At 38.7% G+C, this 21,557-nt stretch overlaps 1 protein-coding gene across 43 annotated transcripts in view; it reads left to right on the forward strand.

The window, feature by feature from the left end:
* The window catches only part of EIF4G3 (eukaryotic translation initiation factor 4 gamma 3), a 357,082-nt gene extending 340,014 nt beyond the window's left edge, over nt 1–17,068 (forward strand). For 42 of the 43 annotated variants that reach the window (XR_014078267.1, XR_014078269.1, XR_014078268.1 and 39 more), the window contains 5 exons: nt 1,467–1,565; nt 8,856–9,002; nt 13,420–13,501; nt 15,024–15,170; nt 16,643–17,068. Coding sequence is in view for 31 of the 43 variants with exons in the window: in XM_081574712.1 (XP_081430838.1) it covers nt 1,467–1,565; nt 8,856–9,002; nt 13,420–13,501; nt 15,024–15,170; nt 16,643–16,824 (657 nt within the window). In the remaining 12 variants the exon portion in view is untranslated. The remainder of the gene's footprint in view (nt 1–1,466; nt 1,566–8,855; nt 9,003–13,419; nt 13,502–15,023; nt 15,171–16,642) is intronic. The other variant, XM_081574720.1, reaches the window with a different exon arrangement.
* Nucleotides 17,069–21,557: the final 4,489 nt, after the last annotated feature.

Raw genomic sequence — 21,557 nt, forward strand, 5'->3', positions numbered from 1 at the left:
GATAAAATGATTTTTTAATGGAACAAAAAAATAGGTGGTAAAAATGATTCCGCAGGATTGTGAATTTCTATCTTAAAGTTACATTTATTTTAGAATTTACTTAGAATTACTGCATAATTCTCTGCAAAGCCCTTTGCCAGGATTTTAGTCTACAAAGATGACTAAACCTTCAAAGAATTTATAGCCTGGAAGGGGAGACAGACAAATCTTAAGCAAAAAATTGTGTCAGTGCTATACTAGAGGTTAGGAGGTTTGGAAAAGTGGTATAGCTTCACAAAGGTGATGTAACTCCTGGGGTGAGAAACATCAAAACAACTCACTTGAATAGTTCTAGAGTGATTTCTGACTTATTCACAGCAGAGCAAGAGATACTGGGATGATAGATTTTACTGCTTTGTAGGCACTGATAAAAAACAAAACAAAACAGCGTATCATTTGTCTGTCTAAATCTGCAGAAGTTCCCCTGTATCTAATTGTGTGATAATTATTCATAGATAGGTATACTGATTAGTCTCATCTCTAGTTCTAGCTGATTATGTATATATTTTTAATTCCCTTTGCCTGCTGGCAGTGAAGCTTTTATTGAACCCTAATTTCTAGACCCAGAATTTTCTCCTCCTCTTCTACCTATTTGACTTTATCCCTTAAAATTCAAATTCTTGTTAACTTTTACCTGTAGAAACAGAAAGCAGATTCTCACTTTTCCTAAATAAAACAAAATTCTCATATAACATAAACTCTGAAATCAACCTAGAGTTTAAATCCTAGCTCTGCCAGGTTATCAGCTATGCCTTGGGCAAATTAGTCTGTTAGTCTGTGAAACATCCAGTACGTGTTCCTTAGATGACAGTTGCAGCCTCAAAGCCTGACACTTTCCTTTATCACTGTGACTTGGTTCAGGGAGTGGACTTGAACCTCCTCATCAGTTTTCCAACTGACAGCAACTCTTCTCTGTTGTTTGTTGGGCTCAACCTTGCACTTCTTCTTGCCCTTGAAATAATTCTCACTCCTTGTTCAGGAGCAATCATTAATCATTCTCATGTTAAGTAGCACAATGGTAAACTACTATGAAGAGGGCCTCCAGCAAGGCTTATTGAATGGCTTTAATCACCAGTGCATATAGCACTGTCCAGGAAAAGAGACAGTTTTAAATTTATAAGCTGTGTGAATTAAACTCTTTTTAGATGACTGTATTCAAAAAAGCACCAAACACCAAGCCTGCCGATGCCCAAATTAGTCATCTGGTAAAAGAAATTATTGAACCTTAAACAACTGTACTTCATTTACCACTACATTTATGTACATTCAGACATCTCAGCTTAAAAGCCAAGAATCCTAAGAAATTAACTTCATATCAGTGCAAGGAAAAGTTTCAGTTTTTTAGCCTTCACAGTTCTGCACTCTTGACCTTTTTTTCCTCCTTCCCAATGTAGAAGTAAATGAACTGGACTTAATCTCTGTTTTAGAGCCATAAGAAAGTGGGAGCCCTGTGGAGGGAGGCTGACTTCAGCTGGAAGGACTTTTTACCAGAAGGGGAAGATGTACATAATTTTCTCTTGGAGCAGGTGAGTAGGAGCAAGGTTTATACCTACTGTTTGATAGTAGTTCATCTGTTTCTTAGAGGAGATAAAAGTAATTGCATCAGTATTCCAGTTATTAAGTGAAAGTTAAAATTGCTCAGTCGTGTCCGACTCTTTGTGACCTCATGGACTCTACCAGGCTCCTCTATCTGTGGGATTCTCCAGGCAAGAATACTGGAGTGGGTGGCCATTCACTTCTCCAGGGAATCTTCCCAACCCAGGGACTGAACTCAGGTCTCCCACATAGCAGGTGGACTCTTTACTGTCTGAGTCACCAGGGAAGCCTCCAGTTTTTAAAATTAGACCAAAATAGGAATCATGGTCAAGATGTCATTTTTAAGTCTATACTTTAAGGCCACTTTACCCTCAAAAAGACTCATGATTCCTAAGGAGAAATATTTTCTGATCTCTTGTTGGAACCAATCACAGTTCTCGTCTGGGAACTTTTAACAACCTCATGACTGTTTGTCTATGCATTCATTAGATGATAGATTAAAAATAGAGGAAAAATTTAAGAAATTAGACACATTTTGCAAACAAGTTACATGTGTCCTTGAACCAGGAATGAAATTGATAAATAAAGCAGGAGTAATAGGGCTAAAGCTGCAAGTCTTCTGAGCTCTGGGTCTGAAAGCAGATAGAAACAAGTCAGAAGTTATTTCTGTAGGCTAATAGTCCCTTTGGAGAAGGCAGTGGCACCCCACTCCAGTACTCTTGCCTGGAAAATCCCATGGATGGAGGAGCCTGGTAGGCTTACAAGGTAGAAGATTGGAGACAGGCTTACTGCGTATCACTAAGTGGAAACTCGATAAATAAGTGTTAGGAAATAGGTACAGTCTTGTAGACAGAACCTTAGCTAAGCTACCTACTGATTTGGTAACTGGATCCAGAAATCCACAACAAGGCAGAAGGCACCACAATCGATATAATCTGGTCCTAAAACAAAAAAGTTCTTCTCAAAATGATCCTGCAAATCAAAATCCTAAAACATCTGAGGAAAATAACTGCTAAGATAGCCAACAAATTCAGCAATAAGGAGAAAAAAGTCACTCTTAGGTTAAAAGAAAATAATAAAGCAATCTGAAAATGATTTTAAAGCATGTGTATTTTAAGTTGGATAAAGACATTAGATTCACAGTGGATTTTAGCTTTCTTTTGGTTTTAGTCTAGATACACTAAGGCGCACTCCTGCCATGATAATAAGAACCTACATAAGGCATAATTTATTTCTCATTGCTGGGATCATAGAACATTGAAGAAACTTCCAAATAACAAAAAGAATAAGGGGGGAAAAAGCCAAAGATGAAATCTGAATTCCGAGCAGTAAGCACATGTGAGAATTCCCATGGACATGGGCTACAGTCCATGGGGTCGCAAAGAGGCGGGCGTGACTGAGCAACTAAGCACAAGCACCTGTGAAGGGCCTGTTGCCTAATGCCGCTTGGAGTGCCCCTAGGGGTCTCGGAGAAGCTGGAACAGCCCCAGTTCAGTATTAACCCAGCTCCACAAAGCACCAGACCAAAATGCTCTTTGGAGAAAACATACTCGACTTACCTCTTATTTTCTACAAATTAACATTATCCAAATGTATGAGTTAATACTTAGAGTTCATTTAACATATAATGAAGTAAGTAACCGTAAGTGAGAGTAAACAGGCAATAAATACAGGATTTACACTCTAGAGACTTGAAATAATAGAATTATAACTCATAATATAAAATAACACTATTTTAAAAAGAGTCACAAAAATGAGCACACATGATTGGGCAGATATAAAAAGGGAAGAAACTAGATAGAATTCTGATAGATGTTAATAAAATTTAGGGGCTAGAAAGTCTGTAACGTGTCTAATTGGAGTCCTAGAAGGGACAGTAGGGAGAATGGAGAAGAGTCATTATTTGAAGAGATTGTGGCTAATACTTTTCCAGAACTGAAAAATATATGAATCTATAGAAAGCACATGAATACCACATAGGGTAGTTACATTTTAGTGAAACTGCATAATATCTAAAAAAGAAAAAGAAAAGATTTTAAAGTAGCTAGAAAGAAGAAGCATATTAAAACAACAATGAAAGCCCAATTGTATACCGTCAATCAGAGTGTTACCGAGATGACAATAAAAGATGGTGGAGTAATTTCAAAGTGCTGAGAAAATTCCAGTTAATATAGAGTTGACTTCCAAATAAACTAACCTTTAAGAAGAAGGGCAACATATATTTAGAAACTTAGTAACACACTTCTAAATAACCCATGAGTCAAATAAGAAATCATAAAAGGTATTTTAAAAATATTTTATACTGGATGAAAGTAAAACCACAGTCAATAAAAATTTGTGGGGTACAACTAAAGCAGTATTAGAGTGAAGTTTTTAGCACTGAACACCTGTATGTAGAAAAGATGTAAGGTCACAGATCATTAACTTCAGCTGCAACCTTACAAAATTAGAAAAAGGAAGAGCAAATAAAACTCGAAAGTAAATAGAAAAAAGGAAATAAAAATCAGAGCAGAAATCAGTGAAACAAAAGAATAGAGAAGAGTCACTGAAGTCAAAAGCTGGTTCTTTGAGAAGATAAAGTTGATAAACCCCTAGCTAAACTAATCAGGAAAAATAAAAGATAAGGCACACATTTCTAATAAAAAGAATGAGAGAAGTGACATTGTACATATCCCCCACATAATAACAACAGATAAGAGGATTTTATGAATAATCTTTATGCCAGTAAACACATCAGCTTAGCTGAAATGAGTAAATTTCTTGAGCAAGAAGAAACTACTAGAGGAAGAAGAAAAACTGATAATGTGAATGTCTATGAAAGAAATTGTAGTAGTTAAAAATGTTCCCACGAAAAAACACTCCAGGCTCCGATGAGTTCACTGATGACTTCCACCATACGTTAAAGGAAAAAGTAATGCCAGTTTTGCAAAACTTTCATACTAATTCTTCCAAAACATTGAACAGGAGAGACTATTTTCCAACTCATTCTATGAGGCCAGCATTACATTGATAACAAGACTAGACAAAGGCATTTCAAGAAAAGAGAACTATAGACTTAATTCCTAATTAACATATAGAAAATTTTGTTGACTAAATTTGTTGTCAACAAAATTTTCACAAGTCCCATCTAACAGCAACAAAAAATAATACATCATAACCAGGTAGGTTTATCACAAGAATATAAGGTTAATTTAAAATTATAAAACCAATGTATAGATGTAGGAAAGATGAAGTAGTAAGAAGATTCAGAGCTAGTCCCTCTGCTGAAACAACTGTTGAGCTGGGACAGTCAGAATCAGCTATTTTGAAATTACGGAGTCTAGTGGAACAAACGCACTACCAGAACCAGGACAATGCTTGATGAAAACGGAGGGGTGAATTTCAGGTGTTTTGCCTAGAAAGCTACCAGCCTGCAGCTGTGTAGTAGACACAGCAGAGAGGACAGTAGTTCTGTCTTTCTGGTGCCAGATAGACCAAGAACGACCTTGTCCTCCGAAGGCTGACATTGTGTCATTTAATCTGCCTGCCACTTCACCAGGAATCCATTTCAGGACCTTGATGTTTCCATTCCTCACTCTGAAGCAGCTTCTCAGATGGGGTCTTTTACAGAACTTAAACTGAACCCATCTGAGTCTTCCCCACACCTCTCTGTTTTTCTCCTCAGATCCAGATAGTCACTGAAATTTCTAAAAGGTCTGGCTGACAGCAGAGATAGTGGATCAGAGATTTCAGTAACCACACAAAGGAAGGAGTATAGTCCTTGTCAGAAAGGCACTAAATAAACACATAACTGCAACATCAGCAGTTCCTAGGTAAAGGAGAGAATCTGATGTCCAGACTTAGCACATTGCAAGGTCTGGTTTTCAACAAAAAATTATAAAGTATGCAAAGAAATAGGAAAATACAGCTCTCTCAAAAGGAAAAAAGAAACTGACAGAAAGCGTCCCTGGGGAAGCCCAAACATTGGGCTTACTAGACAGGGGCTCTAACTGTGCTCCAGATGCTGAAGAAAACCAGAGAGGGAGAAACAAAGGAAATCAGAGTGATGAACTGAACAAGCTGAGAATACCAGTAAAGAGGTAGGAACTAGAAAAAGCAACCAAACAGAAACTGAAAAGGGACAATAGCTGAAATGAAAAGTTAACTAGAATATTTCAACAGCAGGTTTGAACAGACAGAAGAATCAATCAGTGAACTTGAAAATAGCACAGTTGAAATTGCTCAATCAGGAATCACTGATTCAGCACTGATTTACTATGATGAAAATCCATCTTTAGTGTTTGCAGATACACCTTTTATTAATTGTTTTTCCAGTGAAATTTCTGGCATTGTTACATGAAACAATATCATTGAATTTTTTAAATAAAAATGTCCCTACAGTTGTTTATTTTTAAAAAACCTTTTAATTATAATAATACATATTGAAAAATTAATCCATTTAACATATAAAAGGCTTTAAAAGAAGAAGTTACTCAGTTTGAGGAGCAGAAAGAAAAAAGAATCGAGAGAAATGAAGAATCTAAGGACTTAGGGGACAGCATCAAGCATGTCAGTATTCCTTGATGGAGCCCCAGAGAAGAGAGAAAGGGACAGAAGAAAATATTTAAAGAAATAATAGTTGAAAACTTCCCAAATTTGATCAAAGATATGAATTTACATATTTAAGAATTTCAACAAACTCCAAGCAGGATAAACTCAGTTTCACAACAAGATACAATGAAACTGTTGAAAGACAAAAACAAAGAAGAAATATTGAAAGCATCAAGAGAAAAAGTGATTCATCGCATACAAAGAAGCCTCAATAAAATTAACAGCCAATTTCTTGTCAGAAACTATGGTAGTCAGAAGACATTGGAATGATTTACTTAAAGTACTAAAATTTAAAGACTGTTTATATATCTGTAGTATTTCCTACAAAAATGAGGATGATACTAAGACATTCTCAGACAAAAACTAAGTTAGTTAGTAGACCTACCATCCTTAACTGAGTCTTTCAGGTTGAAGCAAAAGGACTCTAGGATGTAACTCAAAGCCATGCGAAGAAATATAGATAATTGGTAAAGGTAACCACACAGATAAATATAAATCAAGGATTATTTTGTTTTCCGTTTGTAACTCCTCTCATTATTTACTGAATGATTGATTTAAAAGGCAAATCCATAAAATAATAAATATGTGTTAATGGGCATACATTGTATAAAGACATAATTTATGAAAATAGCTGTATAAGGATGACTTCTCATGGAAACCCCATAAGGCCCAGCGATTGTACTTCTAGGCCTGTACCCAAAACGTGTGGCACCCTTATTTGCAGTCAGGTGAACCTGGGTTCAGATTCCAGGTTTCTCCCACTTAAGACTTTAAAATGACTTGATTTCTCTAAGCCTCACATTCCTTACCTATGAAATGCTTATTATAATATCTATCTTCCAGAATTTTTCTGAGGATTAAAAAAGAGATGATGTTTATGAAGCGCTGAGCATAGAGAGGAAGTCAGTCAACTATGCCTAATGTTGTTCCTAATAACAATGTTTAGGAAACAGAAAAGTGAGGCTTCAGAAAACTTGGCCATCCTTACCTTGACTTTTAGCTTTCTTCTAAAATGCCCTTTTTCTGGGAACCCTGTTACATTCTATAAGAGATAGTGATGAGCTGATCCATAAATTTAAAGCCCAGCCTTCTAGGTTCTAGGAAGATTAGATGGCTTGCACAGAAACACAGGGATTCTGAGGGATAGATGTTTCTCTGCAGTGAAAAAGCTAAACTTCACAGCTCACCACTGACTTCGTTAGGCCATGGTAAAGACTTTCACTTTCACATTTTTAGATCATTTTATTAATGAACAGTGTAACTAATGCTTAACTTTGCTATTAATGTTAATTGCTCTCAGACCTCCAGTTGTCTTTGTAGGTGTAGGGTAGGTTAAAGCGGTACTCTGTGTAGGTACCCTAACATTTAAGGTAATGTTGAAACAAATTTGGAGAATGTTTCAAGGTTATGAAAAATCGGTTGCCTGTTCCTAAAAGAACTTATGGCCATCACCTTGTGATTTTGTATGTGTATTGAAATGTGGTAGTTAATGCATTTATCAATGTTGAAGCAGAAAAATTGTGATACTGAATCATGTTTCTAAAGCTTTATAGGAATATGTTATTTAAAAGTACTACATACATGGTAAAGACAATTAAAACAGAATGAATTTTTTTCACAGAATTCCAGGTAATTTTTGATTTGTGGATCCAAGGAGGATATAGGAATATATATGAGTCTTCTAAAAAAAATTTGTAAATAATCTTTAGTATTTTAATCTTTATGGATTTTGCATAAATAAGCTGTATAAAGCAAAGCATGCTTACATACCTCATGGCCTTATACCCTATAAAATGAAATATCACTTTGATTATTGATTTTTTTTTTTTAATACTCACCAAAGAGTTAAACAGTCATGGCATCATTTTTCACACTTGGATTCAGAATGGTCAGGAGATGTTTGAACGACTTGACAAAACTAAAGCTATAGAGTTTTTGACAGCTGCTCTGTGGCAAGTGATATTAATCATAGGCTGCAGAAAGGTAATTAAATTGTATCCTTGCTGGTACACCTGCCTTGCTTTAGAGCTGTGTCACAGCTGAGAGCAAGACTGAAGCACCCAGGGGTATGAGGTTAAATGAAATAAGCAAAGAGAAGGACAAACACCGCCTGATTTCACTTACACGTGGGATCCACAAAACAAGTAAAAACCCATAGATTGAGCGAAGAGGTAGGTGGTTGCCAGAGCAGAAGGGATTGGCAGGGGTGAAATAGGTGAAGGAGGTCAAGAGGTACAAACTTCCAGTTACAAAATAAGTAGGTTATGGGAATGTGTAATGTACAGCTTGGAGAGTACAATCAGTAGCATTGTACTAACTTTGTAAGGTGACAGAGAATGACTGGGCTTACTGTGGTGGTCATTTCACAGTATATGCAAAAGTAGGATCACTGTATTTATTGTACACACTTGAAACTAACATTGTGGATCAGACATACTGAAAATGAAGACCGAAGCTCAGAATGATTTGAAGGAAAAGTAAGCTTGTTTTTAAGGAGAATCAGAGATACTCAGTATAAAAAAAATGGTATATTCAGAAGAAAAATGCATTTAGAACTATAAATAGAGCATGGCTTCTGCTGATCATTTTGATGCCACGTGAAATAGAAGAGATAGCCCATGACTTTGTTTTCTTCACAGGTTGATAATAATATTGAATTATTTTAATATGTTTAACGTTGTATGTTTCAGAAGTTGGACTTTTTAGAGTCTGACAGTTCCTGTTCCTCCGAAGCACTTTTGAAGAAAGAACTCTCTGCCGAAGAGCTGTATAAGAGACTCGAGAAACTCATTATTGAGGACAAGGCAAATGATGAACAGATCTTTGACTGGGTAGAGGTATAAAGACTCAAGATTCATAGTCTTTTATAAAGTGAAGTAAAAATATTCAGAACATAAGCCTTTTTTCTGGATCTCCCGTTAGTTTAGTATATACACTACGTTTTACCATTCAAAAATTTGCATTTCTTTCTCACGTTCTCACATTTTAGATACTATCCTGGATAAAATTAATAAGCAATATGTAATTATTATGAAATGTGCTAGCTTACCTTTTCATAACGTACCTTAATATCTTGTGTTGTAGAGTCCATTGATCATGTCTGTATTTAACTTGTTACTGTATTCCTTTAAATATTAACTTTTGTTTATGTGGCTGTGTTTTACTTGTGCACATTTTCATGGAATCATATACTAATCCAAGTTGAAAGAAAGCCATGGGGGGCTGATCCCCTTCTCTCCGTCTGTACAACTCTTGGTTTGTAGTCCTTCTAATGGGTTGTTGTTTCTTTAACCATTTCCAGGCATTGAGAAATGATGAAGCTTCTCATAATTTTTTTAACCTATTTTCCCTCCTGTCTATCAGACAGTCTATCACCTCACCTAATTGGGAATTTTTTTTTAAGTAATTTATAGTAATCAATCGGAGAAGGCAATGGCACCCCACTCCAGTACTCTTGCCTGGAAAATCCCATGGACGGAGGAGCCTGGTGGGCTGCAGTCCATGTGGTCGCTAGGAGTCAGACACAAGTCAGCGACTTCACTTTCACTTTTCACTTTCATGCGTTGGAGAAGGAAATGGCAACCCACTCCAGTGTTCTTGCCTGGAGAATCCCAGGGACGGCGGAGCCTGGTGGGCTGCCGTCTATGGGGTCGCACAGAGTCGGACACGACTGACGCGACTCAGCAGCATAGTAATCAACACTCCTGACTCCTCTAGGTTCTTTCATCCCTTCTCAAAATCTGGATACCCAGGCCCTTGTCTGGTTATTCTCGTACAGACATAACCTGCATTTTCAACATGCCTCTCAAGGCGACATGTGTAAACTGAGCGTGACCATCAGCTGTGGTCCAGCAGGATAGAGTTAGGTGCTACTTTGACGTTTTTTGTTTTCTTTGTTAACCCCATGCTCCTGGCAGGCTCACCACGGTGAACCCAAACCACTCCGTTCAGTCTTGTAGTATCCACTCATTTATATTCTACAGGTTAGTCATTTCTTCCATCCCAAACTTACACATTTGATTTTTGAGCCAAAATAATGTTTTAAATGTTTATTTCTATTTAGGTTTATCTTCTTAAATTAGACACTGTTTTGAAAGTCTTATCAGGACATTTTCTGTTCTAACTTGGTCATACAGTTTGCTTGCTGTCTTTTTCACTTTGTGCCCTCCTTGCATTTGATTACTATGTCAGCTTCGCCCTCACTCAAGTTATGGGGAAGGTGTGTGAGTAGAGCAGGACCAAGGACAAAGCAGCAGACTTTTTAGGACTAGATCTCATCGCCATCCCGGTGGACATTTCAGCTGTTAACTTGTTTATTATTTCACATCATTCATCTAGTTCATTTCATCATTATTTCACATCTAGTTCATCTTTTCATGTTGCCTACAAGGGAATACCTATTTTAATTTGTCAAATGTCTTGCTAAACTCTGGAAAAGTTAAAGCATCTGAGCTGCCATATGGTGATCATATCAGAAAAGGAGAGGAGGTTAGTTTAACATGACTTGGTTATTTTTGTCCTTATTTATTCTTAGCATAACCATCTCTTTCCTCTGTAAGACTTTTAACCCATTCATATGATAGTTTGTTGTAGATTTTAGGATAGAATTAGTGTCAGGCTTTCTGGTATATTATTGACCTCAGATACCTTCTTCTATGTTTTAGAAGTCAGGTCATTATTTGTAAACATCATTCTCTTTCAGCAATTTGGTCTTTTATTTCTCATATATTGCCAAATGATGCTGTTTTTACCTCTTCATCCATGTTGGGCCCTATTTTCTTAAATAGTAGTATTTATTTAGCTTATTCCAGACCAACAATTATTCTCCTTAAAAATAAGACAAAGGGTAAATTTTAATATAAATGATACCTAATAAAGGTGAATTTTAAAAAAGGATCAAGGAAACAAAAACATTATAATGGTCACTGAGCTCACAGGACATCTAAGATGTCTGTTGCTGTAGATCTGATACTAGTACTGTACAATAATCTGATTTTGCTTATCATTTCCAATTAGCAGACCCACTTTCCTTATTGTTCTTGCACATTTTTATTAATATCTTTGCTTCATCTTTAGTGTTCTTGATACTTTTCTTCATGTCTTTTCTATTCTTGAATACTAGAATTACAGTGTCTGGCTTTATTTGGTAGAAGAAATACACAGTTCATTTCTTGAAAATGGAAGAAACAGTCAGATAGTTTCGAAGTGTTATTATCTATCAGTAATTACATCTAGCTCATTTGTTTTTCTCCGACTCTACTTGAAATCTGATCCTTTGGGGATTTTATACTCAGCTGAAATAGCTCTACAACCTGTTTATAAAGTATTGTTGAGCCAAAGAGTAATGGTGTATTTTTGTTCTCTCATTTATTCAAAAATAATTGTTCAGACTTTGTGGAAGTAATTTCCGGGGCTAGACCAGCCTTGGCTTCAGCCTGTATATTACTTAAAGAGGTACACGAGCATAAACCATATAAAACATAAACCATCATGAAATCTTTTCTACATAGCTCTTACCCCACATTATTCTTAGCTATCAGCAGTAGCACCACATGTTTCTGTCCTGTGGGACGAGATCAATAGCGAAAGGTGACCTGGCCCTCTGTGTTCAGCTTTGCCAGTATCCTACAGAGCTAGCCGTCTGACTTGTTAACGACTCTTAACTCTGCTTTCAAGAAACCACCAGTTCCTCCCAAGTGGTAAATGTGAGGTTAGGTATTCACCCAAGAGAGAGCTACTGGTTAATCTACATCAGTTCTAAAATTCATAAACATTAAACTGATCTCTAAATATCTTTGAAATTCTTAGCTTTCTAACACATACCTTTTTAAATGCCATTTTTTTCTTCTTCTTTTTTAATTTATTTATTTTAATTGAGGCTAATTACTTTACAATATCGTAGTGGTTTTGCCATACATTGACATGAATCAGCCATGGGTGTACATGTGTCCCCCATCCTGAACTCCCCTCCCACCTCCCTCCCCATCCCATCCCTCTGGGTCATCCCAGTGCACCAGCCCTGAGCACCCTGTCTCATGCATCGAACCTGGAGTGGCATTTTTAATTCTTTCCTAGCCAGTTATTTTAAGAATGACTCTTTCAGTAGAAAATACTGCACTGTGCTATGGTATTCTAAGCTATTAAAAGAAGCTGAGATAAGCATTAATTCAATGGGATGACCCAGAGGGATGGGATGGGGAGGGAGGTGGGTGGGGGGTCCAGGAAGGGGAACACATGTAAACCCATGGCTGATTCATGTCACTGTATGGCAAAAACTATTACAATATTGTAAAGTAATTAGCCTCCAACTAAAATAAATAAATTTATTTAAAAAAAAAAAAAGAAGAAGCTGAGATAAGCATTAATTCTGTTCACAGGCATAGGAACATAAACTCTGGAAAATATTTGAAATACCTGCCTAGAAAATGGCTGCTTTTGTGCGTTTTCTCCTTTTGCTTCTCATCTGGTTTACTGTAGTATTTTATCGCAAAAAGATAAGAGAAATAAACTAAAAAATAAGTTGGAGGTTCACTTACTCTATTTAACTTACCTCAGAATACATGTTTTTGCCATCCTTAGAAAAGAGGAATAGTTACCTCACCACTACCTGAGGTGTTTATTTGAGGTAGTTCTAGAAACTAGCCTCTGCTGCTACTGCTAAGTCGCTTCAGTCGTGTCCGACTCTTAGCGACCCCATGGACTGTAGCCTACCAGGCTCCTCCATCCATGGGATTTTCCCGGCAAGAGTACTGGAGTGGGGTGCCATTGCCTTCTCCGAAACTAGCCTCTAGTTCACATTAAAATTAAAATGAGAAAGCAGTGTTAGTGCGTCTAAACATAGTCGCACTACTGAGCACAGGGAGCCTTAAAATACTCGGTAGTTGTCGAGTAGCTGTTCTTTCAACTTTATAGATTTGGATAGATCGTCTTAAGATAGCTTATTTATTGCAAAGGGAAAATGCTTTTAAACAGTTGCGTTCTGAATGTATATTGTGCACAGCACTGTTTAACTGAGTGAGCAAAGGATATGGAGTGGTAAGCTCCCCAGAAACAAGATACTGCAAAGCAGAACACTTTCAGAAAGAACTGACAACAGCCCCAGTATTTCCTGGTGAATCAGAAGACTACTTTTTACTAAAATGTTGAATGTGATCTCATGTGCCCTTAGTGCAAGATGAAGCCTGGTTTAGGGGGAAATAATATCTCTGGTGTGCCAAGGGTACATTTAACTATTCTATTTACTTTTGATTGCAGGCTAATCTAGATGAAAGCCAGATGAGTTCACCTACATTCCTTAGAGCTTTAATGACAGCCGTCTGTAAAGCAGCTATTATAGGTAAGTAGTATTTCTGAAGCATATGGCAACTGCTGATGGTATGGGTCAGAATCTGTTTTGCCTCTAACAGTTGCCCTGTATAGCTCAGTTTCTGTGCCAGATGAGTGCCACTTCCATCTACAGCGCCGGGCTGGCTTGGGCCGCGGGTGCAGAAGGCTGCTCTGCCTGCAGCGAGCCCAGATGTGAGAGCTGCTGTGGGCCTTCTGTTCCCCAGTTCAGCAAGAAGTTGGTGCCTGCTCCTGAGGTTGCTGCTTGTGACTTTTCCTTTACTTTTCACCTCCAGCATTCAAAGGCTCCCCTGCCTTCCATTCACGAGTTAAAATGAACAATTTGAATATTCTTGTCCAATGTTGATGAAGGGCCTATCTCAAAAGAAAAGCCACTTTATGTAAATTCATGTATGGGGAAAGAAAATACCAACTATTTCTCCTGTTTTATGTTGACCTGATAAGATAATATTATTGAATGTTTATGAATTACATCGATAGATGGGATTCAGATCAGTAGAGACTCTAAATGGTCCAAGCTGCTCATAGTTTTTACTGATACTTAATGAGATCATCCACTTGGCCTTGGATTGAAGTCCACATTTCTGTCACTGAAATGGAAAAAAAAAGAATCTATCAACTGAAAAGTTGTTCCGAAGCATCATAGAGACAGCTTCAGAATTCAGGGTTTTCTGTCAGATGATTTGAAACACCTGGTGGTGTCTGCAGCTGTCCCAGCTAGTCCTCACCCTGCTCACCATGGGGCTTCCCTGGTGGCTCAGCGGTAGGGGATCTGCCTGCCGGTGCAGGAGACGCAGGTTCGATCCCTGCATTGGGGAGATCCCCCGGAGGAGGGAATGGCAACCCGCTCCAGTGTTCTTTCCTGGAGAATTCCATGGACAGAGGAGCCTGGCAGGTTACAGTCCATGGGGCCGCAAGAGAGTCAGAGATGACTGAATTACTAAACAGTAACAACAAGTGCTAGTAACACGGTTCTGATCCTTTTACCCTTCATAAGAGATTTAAATAAACTCTCTTTAATTCCTCTTTAATTTCCTTTTTAATGTTGTCTTTATGGTTTGGAATGTCATGAGACCACTGTCCCTGTTTAATTATGATTAAAGATAAAGAACTGAGTGCACTGCTCTTGAGGGAGCCCAGCACTCTAAATGCATCCCCCTCCATATATTTGTTTGTTTGTTTCAGGAAGAATTTCATGTGCTCTCCTGTGGTCTGGTCGTGGGGACTTTGCCCTCCAGCGCAGGAGGTGTGGATTCGATCCCTGACTGGGGAGCTAGGATCCCACATGCCTCACGACCGAAAAACCAAAACATAAAACAGAAGCACTATTATAACAAATTCAATAAAGTTGTTTTGTTTTGTTTTTATTAAAATTTTAGAAACTTCAGCGTTTCAAAATCTTTACCTCAGACCCCCGTGGCTCCTCTTTCCTTGCAGGGTCATGTATGTCTTACTGATTCAGAAAACTGAAAGCAGCTGTGTGTGTTAATGCTCAGTTCTTCTGTCTCCTCCAGCCGACTGTTCGACCTTCCGAGTGGACACTGCTGTTATCAAGCAGAGAGTGCCGATCTTACTCAAGTACCTAGACTCAGATACAGAGAAGGAACTGCAAGCACTTTATGCACTACAAGCATCAATAGTAAAACTTGATCAACCTGCCAGTAAGTTTACCTCTTGCTCCAATTAACCCAACTGATGGGTGAGGTTTATCCAAGGCAACACTCGAGAGATGGTTTGATGGGCTTTAAACAGTGGAAAATAGAAGACTCCCTAGTGACAAAAACTCAGCCTGTAACTTTGATAAACATGAATGTTTTTAAGTAGTTGACTTTTATGAGAAAATGACAGGAAGACTAGTTTATATTAGAGAGTTAATCCTCATTCTCAGGCACGTCTGTCGTATAAGAACCTCTGCCATGATGGAAATGTATCTCTGTCATGCAGTACGTGACAGCCATGAACCACTCGTGTCAGTCACGCACTTTAATGTGGCTACTGTGACTAAGGAACTGAAGTTAAAATATTAAACGTCAGTAGCTCCATGTGGTTAGCAGCTACCCTATTGGACAAAGCAGATCTACGGCACGTGGCATTAGCGTCTGTGCAGTACACTTTTTCACCATCTTGGACACAGGCCTTAATAATGAAAGAGGGTGATACTTGTCAGAATCCTCAGATACCCAACAAAGACATGAAGGCATTTTAGACTAATTTTCAGTGAAGAGTTATAGTTAAATCTGGCTAACCACACAAATAAGGTAACCCCAACACCCACGTGTTAGTGATCTGGCAAATTAACTGAATCGTACTAAATCTTGAAAATTCAGTTGAAACTTCTGAAAGTGGACAGTACGTATATGGCTATTTCAGAGACACCACTGAAGTAATTCTTTGGCATTTCCTTAGGTTGTGATTTCTGCAGAGTTTTTCTTCTTGGCTAGCGGTGTTAAATCCCTTTGGGAAATAAAGGGAGGGATTGGAACAGTCCTCGGAGTATAACTGAAGAGATATTCTATCTATAAATCTGTCCTTTTTAAAACAATAATATAAGCTAAGTTTCCATGATGAGAGTGAAACAGAGGACTAAAATTGCCCAGATCGTATGGGCACTGAAAATAATGGCTGTCATTTCACTGGATAAAATCTAGATGAGGTAGTTTTTACCCATGTTTTTCATATGAATTGTTACTCTCTTCATTTTGAAAACAACATTACTGGGAAGAAAGTACATTCTGCCTTTTCCTCCCAAAATTTGTAAAAATTAGACGGTTTTATTGTAAAATTTCAAAGAAAATATATCAAAAGGGAAGTTTAAAAAATTATTCTTGTATTTTTAAGTGTTTAGGTTGAAAACTGTGTAACATCAAACAGCTCAGTAATATCAGAAAACAGTTCAAATTGAATAAAATAATAGAATTAAGAACTACTTCCGACTGCCTAAATCTTTTTGCATTCTTTAGACAAATGGCTTTGCTCTTAGGCTGTCAGAAGGGAGTGTGATGAAGTCTCATGGGTGCCCTGACCCCAGCAGGGCGTCCTGCACGTGAATTCCGTCCCTTCACTGGATGGAAATGCAGTCTCCTCACAGCCACAGAGCCCCCAAAACCAACGGTTTCCTTTCACCTCCTTGCAGATTTGCTACGGATGTTTTTTGATTGCCTGTATGATGAGGAGGTGATCTCTGAGGATGCCTTCTACAAGTGGGAAAGCAGCAAGGACCCCGCAGAGCAGAATGGGAAGGGTGTGGCCCTGAAATCTGTCACAGCGTTCTTCACATGGCTGCGGGAAGCAGAAGAGGAGTCTGAGGATAACTAAAACTTCAAATACACAAAAGGAAAGAAAAGAAACAATTTAAGTATTTTTTTAAAAAGTTTCACGTCTTCGCCAATCACAGTGCAGCAAGGCCAATTCTCGCAGAAACCCCCACGTGTGCACGAGTGGGAGAGGGGAAAGAGAAAAAAAAAGGTGATCATGGAGGAAAAAGGTACTGGAAAAAAGTAAACTTCAAACCTGAGGGCGGGAGCACTAAAACCAAAATACATGTATTATTTATAGAAAATATTTTCTGTTTTAATCTTTTCTTTTTAAACAAGGACTCATACTTTAAAAAAACACATCTGTTTAGCAAAAAAAAAACAAAAAAAAAGTTGAGAACTTTTAATTTATTTTAAGGACTGCAAATGCCAGTGTAATTTTTTAATTTGCAGTTTCTGTAAACAACTTGTATAATAGAAAAGCAGAGAAATAAATTTCCCTCCCCTTCAGATGCACCTCACGTTTGTTTTAAAGCATAGTATTTAGTCCAGATTTGAGAAGGTTTGGGGTGAACAAGGTAAGAAAGATTTTTTTCTTTTTTGGCATCAGATCTTTCTGCCTGCCTCTCAGCTTGCTTCAGAAAATAAAAAAATCACAATAGTAATCAAAACATACATAACCTTGGAACAGAAAGAAATGCTGTGGACCAGAGAACTCCAAGAATTGTTTAAAAAAAAAAGTGCTACCCTGGGAAAAGTACTCTTAATACTTTTGAAATCTTTAGAGCAACTTTAAGGCTTGTAAATACATAGAACAAATATTTAAAAAAAAAAAAAAAAAGAAATTGACTCAGTACTATTTCTTTTCACTTTCAAAATATAAAGAACAAAATAAAGGCAAACATTGCAAGTTTAAAAGAGAATAAAGTGACTTCTCCTTTTAACAGCTGCTGCACGTGTGCCCGTCTCTGGGAGGTGCTGTCTGGGGCCAGGTCGCTTGAGGGGTTGGCGGGGAAGAGCGTGTGTGTCTGTGTGTCTGCAACTGGAAAAGACAGGCTACTCTGTGGGCAAAGGAGGGCACTCATACTTGGGTGGGGGAGCTTCTCTGAAGTCCAAGGGATGCTCCTTTCCAGCACCAAGCAAAAATACATCCTTGGTAGGAACAAACCCAGCAGCACTATTGTAAATCCCCGACTGTTCCACTGTATGTATTTGGATTAGGGACACTACTTCCGTTTGGAAACTACCAATACCAGTGATTTTTAAAAGCATCACTGCCTCCAATGCTTAAGAAACCCAAAGATGTTTTTTAAAAAAAACAAAGTTAAATTGCGCTTCTTAAAAAGTGAGCATGTGGTTTAAAACCAAACCGATACCACGTGTGAAAATCACATTTACCCCAACTTCAAATTCATGCAGGCCATCCTGGTGAGTATCAGGTGGACTGTGGTGCGGGCCTTGGCCTCTCGACAGGTGCTGGAGGGCTGTGCTGTGCTTTGTTTTGCTTTGTGCTGTTGTTTTTCCCTTTGATGAAGCTGTTGTCTCTACGAGTGGCTTTCCATTTCGATTGTTTGTAGGCTATCACCCTACAAAATGTATTTATGAAGAAAGCCAGGCTGCTCCCAAATATGCAGCCTTGTATTTTGTATCTGAATAACCAGAGTTCTTCTGGCTTCCACCTCTGAAGAAATGTTCACGTTAAGAGACTTGGCAAGTCTTGTGACGCACAAGAACAAAATTTTCCATAGCAGTAGCGAGTTCTCGCCCTCAGAGTGTAGTGGAACACAATACAGAATCCCACTCCATGAGCCCACGGAGCCCACTGTGAAGTGGCGGAAAGCTGTTCTCCAAGAACCAAGTCCTGAAAGGCTTGTGATAGGCAGATGGCCGCCGCTGTCGTAAGAGACGGAGCGTGAAAAGCTGTTTCAGGGCCTGACCGCAAGCTCTGCCTGGGAGCCCTCCATTGGAAGAAGCAACTCGATTCTGTGTTGGTTTGAGTTTTAACAGCTGCCAGAATCAAAGTGCAGAGGATTCTGAGCCAGAAATCTCCCGACTGGGATGTAGCGTTAGGTGTTGGCAGCACTCACAGGGCATGCGGGGCCGGGGGGGGGGGGGCCGGCTGGGGAAGCAAGGTGGGGGCTGCCTTCTGGAAATCAGTGGCTGTTGTTTGCAGGGGTCTAGCCAGGAAGGAACTTCAGGTAGCCGTGATGACCTGTTCATCAGTATTTCAGATGTGGACAAGTGTAAGGATTGGAGGAAAGAGAAGAATATCAGGGGGAAAATAATTCAAGGGTTGAAAAAAGCTTCAGCTATATAAACATCTGTAGTACAATAACAGAAATAAGTGTCTGCAGTCGCATCTGTAACATGAACTGTGATGAGACTCCAAAGTAACTTTTGGGTAACTTGTTGCTTTATATACAGAATGTTAGATGGGATTAGCAAGGTTAATGGCAAAATATGAGCAAAGTGGGATCATTGATCCACACTTGTACGAGCTGAAATGCAGAAACACCGTCATGACTCTTACTGTCTTTACAGTTTTCTTACTTGAAAGCAAGGTCTGGTGGTGTTTGGTTTAATGTAATGGATGACATGGGCAGCGCTGACATGCCTGCAGCTCTTTTACTTTCAAGCTCTTTCACTTTGGGAAGAGGTCCATTAAGAACTATTTCACTCATTAAGGTGCTTTATGCCTGTATTCAAACCAGCTAACTTACAGTGTTTCATTAAGTTTAAATGATTTTTTTTCCATTTCTAGCAAAAGAACATGATGCCAGTTTTCAAAATAAACTCATTTTAGACTCTTTTGAAAACCAACAAGCCAGTTTATAGCTGCATCATGAACTTGTTTCATTCAGTAAATATTTACTGAGCATCTACTGTGTTCTAAGTGCAGGAAATATAACTGAATAAGACCGTCTTTACTCTCATGGAAACTCAACATTTTTTATGGAAAATGAAAGCTAGAATTTTACATGTTACATCAGCACACTATCCCACTAAGAAGTGTCTGCCCTTTGTTATGCTGGCAGATCTTTGATTTGGTTTTTGACTTTTCTTAACATTTCAAAATACATTGTAGGTTATTTACAACAGTTAGCCCAAAGATATTTTTATCTGTTCTAGAGACTCTCTTCAAACAAATTATCATTATGGGTTTTTTGACATTTTTTCTTCCAAGTGGCTCCACTCAAGTCCAAAGGATTCTAAGCTAGAAAAAATAGTCTTAGGCTAGTGGATGTAATTCTATGTTTTCATTACTTAAGTTTTATTCTTTTTTCTTAATTTTCTTTTTGGCCGTGCCGTACAGTTTGCAGGCTCTCAGTTCCCCGACCAGGGACTAAACCCTGGCCATAGCAGTGAAAGTACAGAATCCTAACCACTAGACTACCAGAGAACTCCCTAAGTTTTATTCTTTAAAAAAAAAAAAAGGCAGTTTTCCAATTTTCACCATGCTATTGGCCTTTATGCACTCCTACATTCCCCATTTTGAAGAGAGGAGCATTTTTGCGTTTCTTTTAATTTTTATGTTTTTTTTTCTTATTGTGGTAAAGTTCACATACTATAAAATACACCCAGGACTTCCCTGTTGGTCCAGTGACAAAGAATCCGCCTGCCAGTGCAGGGGAAATGGGTTCAATCTCTGGTCCGGGAAGGTTCCACGTGCCACGGGGCAGCTAAGCCCGTGGGCCACAACTACTGAACCTGTGCTCTAGAGCTTGGCAGCCACAACTACTGGAGCCCGCTTGGCATAGAGCCCGTGCTCTGCAGCAAGAGAAGCCGCTGCAATGAGAAGCCCACGTACCACAACGAGAGAGTAGCCCCCGCTCAACAGAACTAGAACCCTAAACACAGGGACAAAGACCCAGCACATCCAAAAGTGAATAATTTTTTAAAGTCACCCACTGTGTAGCCATCACCACTATCTGATTTCAGAACATCTTCCTCAAGCCAGAAAGAAACCTGTATCCTTGAGTCGTCTCTCCTCATTCCCTACTCTCCTCAGCCCCTGGGGGCCACTTGCTCTTTGTTTCTGTGGATTCACATAGATGAAATCATACATGGTATTGCTTTTTGTTTTGACCTTCAATCTAACATTTAGCAGATGATCAAACCTCACAAGTGTTTGCAACGTCAGGGACCTGACAGTTTGATGTAGACCCTGATTTTTCTGTCTTTTCCTTTTTTGTTTTCTCTCACTTCTTTAGATAAAACTTGGCGATATGTTTACCACCATCAGCTCATTCGGAACAAGTTCCTGACGACTTCCTTTTGTCACTCTGTGAACTTGATCTACATGACCTGGGATGTCCAACATCCTAGCACTGGCAACCTGGGTCTGGTCATTTAGACTTCTCGTTCATTGCTACTTGAGTAGTTTTTCCATTGGAATTCCTGCATGAATTAGAGGCGACTACAGTGTACCCTGACATTTCAGGTTTTATTTGTCCTCTCCAATAAGGCACACTTGGACATATTGATTGATTTACTGAACAGCTTGAGGCTGCTTACTTGTCATGAGAGTAAAATTACTCATTAAGAAATAAAAAACGCCTTGAAATGGAGCCCCTCCTACTCACTAGTGCTTCCCTGGTGGCTCAGATGGTAAAGTGTCTGCAATGCGGGAGACCTGGGTTTGATCCCTGGGTTGGGAAGATCCCCTGGAGAAGGAAATGCAACCCACTCCAGTACTCTTGCCTGGAGAATCCCGTGTGTGGAGGAGCCTGGTAGGAGACAGTCCATGGGGTTGCAAAGAGTCAGACACAACTGAGTGACTTCACTCACTTTTCT

This window comes from Giraffa tippelskirchi, chromosome 3, assembly GCF_054371585.1.
Source record: "Giraffa tippelskirchi isolate mGirTip1 chromosome 3, T2T-mGirTip1v1.2.pri, whole genome shotgun sequence".
Taxonomy (NCBI): Eukaryota; Metazoa; Chordata; class Mammalia; order Artiodactyla; family Giraffidae; genus Giraffa; species Giraffa tippelskirchi.